The 10215-nt window shown below is 41.5% G+C and overlaps 1 protein-coding gene across 3 annotated transcripts in view; it reads left to right on the top strand.

Annotated features, from left to right (window-relative positions):
- Positions 1–2319: 2319 nt before the first annotated feature.
- LOC125461414 (polycomb group protein ASXL1-like) overlaps positions 2320–10215 on the top strand; it is a 106756-nt gene continuing 98860 nt past the window's right edge. For 2 of the 3 annotated variants that reach the window (XM_059652786.1, XM_059652785.1), the window contains exon 1: positions 2322–2760. Coding sequence is in view for 1 of the 3 variants with exons in the window: in XM_048550163.2 (XP_048406120.1) it covers positions 2704–2760 (57 nt within the window). In the remaining 2 variants the exon portion in view is untranslated. Of the gene's footprint in view, positions 2761–10215 lie in introns of all 3 variants that reach the window. The other variant, XM_048550163.2, reaches the window with a different exon arrangement.

Genomic DNA, 10215 nt, shown 5'->3' with positions numbered 1-10215 from the left:
GCTCTGCTTTCTCTCCACAGATGATGTCAGACCTGTCGAGTTTCTCCATTAATTTCTGTTTTAATTTATATACCTTGTTTTCAAGGTTCGCACAAATATTCTGGATGAAGATTAATGTTTTTGAAATCCAGGTAAACACTGCTCCCCAGACAATAAAATGTGAGGCTGGATGAACACAGCAGGCCCAGCAGCATCTCAGGAGCACAAAAGCTGACGTTTCGGGCCTAGACCCTTCATCAGAGAGGGGGATGGGGTGAGGGTTCTGGAATAAATAGGGAGAGAGGGGGAGGCGGACTGAAGATGGAGAGAAAAGAAGATAGGTGGAGAGGAGAGTGTAGGTGGGGAGGTAGGGAGGGGATAGGTCAGTCCAGGGAAGACGGACAGGTCAAGGAGGTGGGATGAGGTTAGTAGGTAGATGGGGGTGCGGCTTCGGGTGGGAGGAAGGGATGGGTGAGAGGAAGAACAGGTTAGGGAGGCAGAGACAGGTTGGACTGGTTTTGGGATGCAGTGGGTGGAGGGGAAGAGCTGGGCTGGTTGTGTGGTGCAGTGGAGGGAGGGGACGAACTGGGCTGGTTTTGGGATGCGGTGGGGGAAGGGGAGATTTTGAAGCTGGTGAAGTCCACATTGATACCATTGGGCTGCAGGGTTCCCAAGCGGAATATGAGTTGCTGTTCCTGCAACCTTCGGGTGGCATCATTGTGGCACTGCAGGAGGCCCATGATGGACATGTCATCTAAAGAATGGGAGGGGGAGTGGAAATGGTTTGCGACTGGGAGGTGCAGTTGTTTATTGCAAACCGAGCGGAGGTGTTCTGCAAAGCAGTCCCCAAGCCTCCGCTTGGTTTCCCCAATGTAGAGGAAGCCACACCGGGTACAGTGGATGCAGTATACCACATTGGCAGATGTGCAGCTGAACCTCTGCTTAATGTGGAAAGTCATCTTGGGGCCTGGGATAGGGGTGAGGGAGGAGGTGTGGGGGCAAGTGTAGCATTTCCTGCAGTTGCAGGGGAAGGTGCCGGTGTGATGGGGTTGGAGGGCTTGGGGACCACTTTGCAGAACACCTCCGCTCAGTTCGCAATAAACAACTGCACCTCCCGGTCGCAAACCATTTCCACTCCCCCTCCATTCTTTAGATGACATGTCCATCATGGGCCTCCTGCAGTGCCACAAGGATGCCACCCGAAGGTTGCAGGTACAGCAACTCATATTCCGCTTGGGAACCCTGCAGCCCAATGGTATCAATGTGGACTTCACCAGCTTCAAAATCTCCCCTTCCCCCACCGCATCCCAAAACCAGCCCAGCTCTTCCCCTCCACCCACTGCATCACACAACCAGCCCAGCTCTTCCCCTCCACCCACTGCATCCCAAAACCAGTCCAACCTGTCTCTGCCTCCCTAACCTGTTCTTCCTCTCACCCATCCCTTCCTCCCACCACAAGCCGCACCTCCATCTCCTACCTACTAACCTCATCCCACCTCCTTCATCTGTCCATCTTCCCTGGACTGACCTATCCCCTCCCTACCTCCCCACCTACACTCTCTCCACCTATCTTCTTTTCTCTCCATCTTCGGTCCGCCTCCCCCTCTCTCCCTATTTATTCCAGAACCCTCTCCCCATCCCCCTCTCTGATGAAAACGTCAGCTTTTGTGCTCCTGAGATGCTGCTTGGCCTGCTGTGTTCATCCAGCCTCACATTTTATTGTCTTGGATTCTCCAGCATCTGTAGTTCCCATTATCACAAACACTGCTCCCCAAACGTGCTCATTTGTCAACATTCTCCTCAGGCACAAACATGATCAAGCTCCGCCCAAGGTGTCAAGTGGGTCACATCGCCGCAGTGGCACCGACTGCCACCAGGCGGCGGTAGGTGCTCGGGACAGCAGCTGACGGGTCTGCGCGGCATTCCACGGGCGCTCGGGCCGATGGGAATTGTAGTCCACTCTGCGGGAGGCGACCGTCGCAGGGAAAGGGAGCTCGGGCGCGAGTGAACTACAACGTCCGTAATGCATCGCGGTTAGGTTATTGTAGGGGGGAAATGGGTGTGACTAGAGGCCTGGATTGGGGGGGGGTGCAGAAACAAATAGAGCGCCACTCTCAGCCCCCAGAGCGGTTGTTGGAGCCGATCTCCCTCCGCCCCCCCCCAGCTTGGTTAGCGCCAGGGCCTTGTCCGCGCTTATAAAATCATAAATAGGTTTCGGCGGCTGCTCCTTTCGACTGTGCGCCCTTTTCTTTGTACACGGCGTCGTTGATTGAAAAAAATTAATAATAAAACCGGTGAGGGCGAATGGGGGAGGGGAGGGCGAGCGGCTGATGCGGCTAATGACGTCAGTTGCCCTTTGGCCCTGTTTTCATGATGGCCGTTTGCGTCGTTTAGAAGCCCCGGGATCTGCGGAGTGAGGAGAGAGAGAGGGCCGTCCCGAACCGTCCCGTCCCCCCACCCCCTGCCTCCGCCACCACTACACAAAAACACACACACCCACCCATAGAGAGAGAGAGAGAGAGAGCGGGATCGTGCGGAAAACATCGAGCTCTGGTTTTGTTTGCGCGTGTGATTTTTTTTCTCTCGATCGTGTGATTATTTTGTTTGCTTTGGCCTCGCCGCCTTCTGTCCTCCCTCCCTTCCCCCGCGGAAAAAAAAATCATCACTATCACCACCAACAACAACAAAAGGACAGGGAAGCGACACTCGAAGGGGGAAAAAAAGATGAAAGACAAGCAGAAGAAGAAGAAGGACCGCACGTGGGCTGAGGCTGCCCGCATGGTAACTAAGAGCCGTTTGAGATTTTCATTCCCCCATTCAGAACCATCTGAAATGGGTTCATGACCCGATGGGGGGCGGGCGTTCAGCGCTGGCTCCTCTAACAATAATAATGTGGCAATCAAAATTCATCCAGCACATGTTTATCCTCTGTGTGAGTGTGTGTGGATGTGTGAGTGTGAGAGAGATTGTGTCCTGGACGTGTAACCCAACAACTAACTCGCGTCTCTCCCCAGTGCTTTTATTATTTTTGCTTTTAAAAATGTTTATTTTTTTTCCTTCTTCCACCCCCCTGCACAAAGATTGCAGCAGGTTTTGGGGAGATAATTGCATGTACTTCTTTTGCATGTGGTTGGTTTATATGAGGAATACATGTAGGCATTTTAATGCGCATGATGTAAATGCTTACCCGTGACATGGTGAATCTCAATTATTCATGTGTGCATTTTTTCGCTGTTGTTAGACATTTGTATAACGAGCTCATTTTTGGTGTCAGGGAGGAAGGTAGCTCGTAAGCTATTAAAGATACTTTCCCTTATTCTTTGTGTCCCATAATGTGGTGAAATTTAATATGCATTGCATTATTGTAGCCACTGATCCATTTTTCCTTTGGCTTTCTTTGTCTTTAAGAAGCCCATAGTTATACAGACAAGGATTCTTAGCTATAAATGAATTACATACTGTGTACTGTAACTGGTTGAGTTACGTCTGAGTCTTGTCTCCAGTGTGATCATCATGGCATGCTCCCAAGTTGTGAAATTTTGCTTTCCATTTAGCTCTGTTTATGTTTCCATTTGCACCTCTATCATGTAATTTTTTTGAAAATATGCACCTTGTAGAAGTAAAATTGATTGGAATTGCTGACATTTTTAAAAGCATTTATGATTTTTTTTGGTATCATAATTTTGGCCCATTGATGTTGATCATAAAAGCCCTATCTTAAGATTGGGTGGCATGTTTTGTTTTGCCACATTATGTTGTCAATCTGCCTTGGTTTTTTAGTGATTTTACTTTGTAGAAATTTATATACTGCATCTGATCATCTAAACAATTCATTGAGTATCGTTTTGAAAAACTTGGAGTTTAGAAGTTTCAAATAAAATATACAGGTATTGAATAGTATCAGCAGTTACTGTTCATTAAATTAATAGTCTTGGTGCTAAACATTTTAAGTAGCAGGATTGCTAAACATGAATATTGGTTGTCAATTAGGTTGCAGTAAGCATACACTTAGCCTTTGAAAAAAAGCATCCCACTATACTGTAGGTTTTCTAGAAAATTTTATAGATCAGAGTAGTAATTCAATATTTACAACTGTTGTGCTAAAGCTTTTATTTCCCTAACCTTAGTATAGCATCAATTTCAAGGAACCCTTTTTTAATGTTCAGCCAAACATTGGTTACCACTGTGGACCTTATTTAAAGCAGCAACCAAATGTCATTCATTTACTGTACTTTCAAAACTGCCTTATTATCATCACCTCATTAACAATCTAGTGAGTACTCTTGTATCACATAGCTGGAAGTTTTATTGATAAATTCAGTATTTAACTGAGAATGCATTGTGATACTTCTGAGGCAGCAGGAATCGTTTGGCAAAACCAATCATATCTGCAAGTCAGTAATTTCAGTGTCCATCATTTTCAGCATGATGCTTTTATTACCCTTGTCTAAGTCATAATATGATCTAATGGAGAATCCTAGAATCAATGAGTATGTGCAAGAGGCTAAAAAGAAACAACCATCTGTCTTAACTGAAACTTTGCTTGTTTTTTTTTAAGCTTCAAGGAGCAACCATGGTGGAGCTCTTCTGTTGCATCTTTGTTAGGTATTTACAGTTGTCTTATCCTTTTCCTTTCTTTAGGGCAAATGGAAATACAGCATCGGGCATGCATGTGAACACTACTAACTCTACCACAAAGACATGCTTTTGTTTTTTTTACTCTGATGTCTGCAATGGCATCCCTTTCTTTTCAGCTGCTAAAACTGGTTTTGATTGGAATTGCTGCCCATTGCCACTCGTTCTCCATTTCATTTCCTGAGATGACAATGGTAGCCAGTTGCTGTGAATAATAGCACCAGTGTCCAACATGGTGACAGACGTTAAGTTCATTGTAGAAGCTTTGAAATATTTAGTATATTTTTTTGAAAACAAACATCATTTACGTGCTTCCAAAAACTGTGTTTTACACCATTACAGTGGGCTTTGCGTATCACTGGGTTGGATTTAGAGTGGGCAGTTTATTTTCATAGTAAGAAATTCTGACACTGCCTTTTGTGATTGATACCTAAAATCAGGCATTGTTTAAAAGTGCTGCTGCCATTGAACTCATTTTTCTATTGTATCCTAAGTTAGGCAATTTATTGTTTTATAGTTTCAAAATCTAACATTGAAAACTTGAGCTGTATTTCTGTTACTTTGCAGTTGACAGCAATGATGGAAGTTAAGTGTGCTGACCACTTTTGATTTACATGAAGTTGAGCCAGAATTAGCTATCAAGTCAGGGCTAATGGTACTAAAGGTTTATAAACAAATTATACAGAAAGATCAGGAGGGAGGAAAAGAATAGTCACAGGCAGCAAAAACTCAGTATCAAAAAGTTGCTCTTTGAATTGCTGCATTACACTGTTGGCTCCACAAAATGTCATCTCTCTTGCCCTTCCCCCATACAAAATCTGGATTACACTGCAATGCATTGAATTTCATTCACAGATTAAATTTGACACAAAGTCTTGTATTCTAGTCTTAGGTCCTGTTTTTAATATGATATGTTAGTTAACCGCAATATAAATTGTTGGAATGCTAAAAAACTGACTCGTTTAAGTATCAATTCTCAATCCATCGTATTGATGGCGATTTTATTTTTTCATATTTTTTTCATTATTATTCCTTTCACTCGAAACAGTGCTTCCTTCTTTTTATTCCTTTGGGCATGATTTGATATTGAATTCACCAACTTTAACTTGATCTTGCCTCTTGATTTTTGCACTGTTTATTTTACAGTGTCTTTCCCCGTTTAGCAAGATAGACCATCATTTATCTTGTTTGTTTTGGATCCCAGTTGTCCACTTGCTCTTGCTGCATTTTTTATCAGCTCTCAATTTCAGAAGTTTGTCATACAGAAAAGTTAAATTTTTCTTTGCATTTTGGATAGTCTGCTCCAGAGAATTATGGCAATTTTTCTGAAGTTGATTTTTTTTTCTTGAATTCTCACAATTAACATATCATATCAAGTCAAAAGTTAATACGGCTATTAGTTCATAAATTGAGATAAATTCAGATAAAGGAGATGTTGGCCAAACTAACCATTTTCCTTTTAAAAACTTCTGGGTTCCCTCCAATCGCACCATCTTGCTGCTCAACTGATTCCAGAGATTTTGGTCTAATACTCTGGCTAGAAGATCACTCTAGCCTCTAATTATTTTCTGAAGAAATGTTTCCAGATGTCCCGTTGGAGCTTGTCTGGTTTAAGTTTGTACTTTTCTTCCCTTGGCCTGTAGTCCTATTTTAACTTGAAACAGTGCTTTGTATTAACCTTTTATTGTACTTAGGAGTTTATATACCACAATTGTTCCTGCTTTCAAGGTGAGAGTCCAGGCTTTCCTAAACTTACCCCTCAATGCAGCCATCCAGCACCCAGAGATTGACCTTTTATATCTTCCTGTATTGTACCCAGCACTGAGGTGGCTCTTGTATTTCTAGTAACCGAAATAAAAGTGAATAATGGGAGACAGCTTCAACATGGAGTAATACTTGTAAGATGTAGAGAAATGCAGAAGTTTTTGACTTTTTTTTTCCTCAATGAAGGTAGACTTAAAACAGTAGTTAAAGTCATCTTGTATTCTGGATTGTTGAAGACTTTCCCATTCAATGCATTTTAATATTTGTACTGTCATTTCTGAGTGTAACTAGGTTTCAGAATTTGTCACTTTAGCTGATTGCTTTGATGGGACTCGTTGTACAACACAAGTTAGAGTTGACTAATATTACGAGTCAGTCTGTATGCTAATTGTTTTCATCAGTATTGGTCAAGTGGCATAGATTATAAAGGAGATGGGTCTCAAGTTAGCTGAATAGCGCTTCTATGAAATTTCAGAATTTTAAGCAACAGCACCAGAGAATAGTTGCAGCACTGAAGGAGGCTATTTGTATGTTAGCTGTGCTGGCTGTCCAGATGAGCAGTTCATCTAGCACCATTCGCTCAACTTCTATAAACCTGCATTTTCTCACTTTTCAGCTAACCATTGTATTTACTGTTGAATGTCTCAATTTAACTTGCTTCCACTGTGCACTCGGGCAGTATATTTCAGATCTTAACTTATTTGTCCAACAAGTGTTTCTTCTTGTGTCTCCATTATTCTTTTTAACAGATAACTCTAATTCTCAATCCTTACATCTTCAGTGTTTTCTCCTCCATCTACTCTCTCCATACTCCACATTATTTTGAGTACCTCTGTCGAATTTGTTACAACATTCTCTCAGGCAAGCACCCATAACTCCTCCAATTTGTCAATGTAACTCAAGTTCTTCGTCCCTGAAATCTTTCATGCCAGCAGTTTGTCATACTGAAAAGTTTTTTGCGTTCTCTCTCGTGCTTTACATTTTTCCTGAAGTGACACCTAGAATTAGAGGCAGTCTTCCACTTGAGGCTAAACCAGTTTTTAAACAAAAAATTAACATAACTCCCTTGCTCTTTTGCTGTGTGCCCAGTTTTATAATTCCTAGGATGCTGTAAACATGCACCAAATCTTTGGAGCTGTCTTAGATGTGTGAAATAAATTGTTTTTGCCTTGGAATTGCAAAGTGGCACTGCTTCAGCTTCCTCGGTGCAATGCATTCAGAATTTATATGCTACAATTTCTTTAAAGGGACTGAAGCTACATTCGATAGTGTTGTGATTACAGAATTCAATTTAAACAAAAATCGTAAATTGGTGCTTGATTATTTCCTTTAATGTTCCAACATTCTTTAATACTATAGATTTCAATGGTATGTTTATATCTTCTATGGCAGCAATTACACTACAGTAGCTATGAAACACGTCCAAAAAGACTAGAATTTTACTTTTTGTATGCCCGACTGCAACTCTCAGCTCCCTGTTCTGAGAGTTTTAATAACTTTTTAATGGCTTGAGAATGCCAGGTTTATTGAAGTACTCCAGAAGCCCATATGTAAACCAGACTCTGGAACCTCAAACGTATGAGGACTTCGCTTTGGTTAGATGACATCTTCTTCAGTGTCAAGTTGAGACCTAAATGGTCTATGAGGTTGGACTCTTTTTTTTTACAGTGCTGATGAATGTGAACATTACACCCACATAGATCATTCAGACTGGAGGCCTGAAGTCAATATCTTTCACTTCCTACCTCATATTGGGGCCAGTACGCTCAATTGGTTTGATGCTTGTCATGTTGTTCAGAATAGTGCCACTGGTATAGGTTGGATTCCTATTCTGGCTGAGGTAGACTTGCGCTTCCCTCCTTGCCTTGACCCTGAACCAAGAAAGCAGTGGCAACCAACTACCACTGACAAAATCAGACAATGAAACTAGGACTTGCCATTAGGTAGAGGGTACATGAAAGAATGAACCACTTAGCATTCATCATTCACTTTATCATCCTTTTATATTTTGTGCTTCTATATTTTGATTGTGAGGAAAAGGCTACTCACCTATTTCTTTTGAGCATGCTAAAACCAAGCTTGTTTTGACCAAACCAAGTCTGTTTTGTAATATGTAACTCAGAGAGTACAACTGAATTAATTTTGAGTAACGCAAACATTATCTAAACTACAGAAATTCTAAATCATTCAGATGACTTGCTCCTAGATCTGTGAACTTTGTAATCTATGTGACCACACTCATGCTACGAGGCTAGGTGAATTTTTAAGAAATGCCAAATTACCTCCTGCCTCTGTTTATATCATAATTAAAATGGTATCTGTTACATTTGTCATACTTGGGTATGACACATTATTGAAACAGATACCCTCCTTCCAATGAGTAGTGTTAGTGAATTGTTAGTTAATAACTAAATTTTATCAGTTGAAAATCTTAGTAAATTAACACTTTCATGACTGTTGCTAATTCCATCAATCTTGAACTGTCAGTATTTGCAGCTATGCATTGTCTTTGTATTCCAACACACTATTATGTTCAGATCTTTATTGCTCGGTCATATGTGCTTGATAATATCTATGCTGGCCTTAAGTTGTAATGCATGTTATTGTGAGGGTCAAATATGTGAACCTATAGTTTGGATTTGATTTAAATAGGAAGCACATGGGGATGCTTTTACTGTTTAACTTTAAGGCCTAACCTATCCTGAGTTGAGGTAATTGCCTGTCAGTCTGAATTTCATAGTATCATAGAATCCCAACAGTGGAAGCAGGCCATTTTGCCCATTGAACCGACATAGACCCGAGATGTAGTACAGTTACAACATTTGGTTAGGTGCATTAAAAGGAAAGGTTTAGGGTAATATGGGCCAAATGCAGCAAGTGCGACCATTTTAGTGGTTGGGAAACTTGGTCTGCATGGACAAGGTGGATCGAAGGGTCTGTTTCTGTGGTGTAAGGCACTTTAACCCCCTGAAGACTCATCCAGCCCCCTCTCTGTAACCTTGCATTTACCATGGCTAACCCACCTCACCTGCACATTACTGGGCATTGTGGGAAATTTATCATGGCCAATCCATCTAACCTGCACATCTTTGAAATGTGGGAGGAAGCCAGAGCACCTGGAGAAACCCACGCAGACGCCGGGAGAATGTACAGACTCAACACAAACAGTTGCCCGATGCTGAAATTGAACCTGGCTCCCTGGTGTCGAGACAGTAGTGCCAATTCAGCTAGTTGTCAGCTTATTTTAAGTACATTTGTTTGGGTGTACCTTTTTTATCGTTTTACTGATACAACTTGTGTATTTTGAAAAGGGTAGTAAATGAATTCTGGTCATTCTGTGACGATTGTAATGTTCAGTTTTGATTTTCCTAACTGAGACTTGGTACTTAAGGAATTTGTAGGATTGCATGCATTGAAATAGCAAGCTAGAACGTACAACACCATCGTTCCTCCTCCTCCTCCTCCTCTTCCTCTCGTGACACCATCTTGGCGCTGTGTTTACATTCTCAAGTAGTTTTCCTAAATACAATCAAAAATTTTCCTTTACATACAGGTCAAAAATGTGCTGAAATTTAAAAGGTCAATGGATGATATACATCTCCAAAGAACACAAAAGGCAATCAATTTAACTCTACCAAATGTTCAAGTCCAATATTTTAATTTCTTTCAAGAAAGTGTTTTCTTTATCCACATCAAGTAAAAGATGAAAACTGTAATATTTACATTTAAAAAAATTTGTGGACATTTTACTGCACCTGTTTGGACATACATTTCACAGAGCCAAATAGAAATATTTATCATTTAATTTCTTATTTGCTGCATCTTCACAAAATATCT

Source organism: Stegostoma tigrinum, chromosome 19 (genome assembly GCF_030684315.1).
Source record: "Stegostoma tigrinum isolate sSteTig4 chromosome 19, sSteTig4.hap1, whole genome shotgun sequence".
In the NCBI taxonomy this organism is placed as follows: Eukaryota; Metazoa; Chordata; class Chondrichthyes; order Orectolobiformes; family Stegostomatidae; genus Stegostoma; species Stegostoma tigrinum.
The sequence above is the reverse complement of the archived record's forward strand: the minus strand, read 5'-3'. Positions and strand labels throughout refer to the sequence as shown.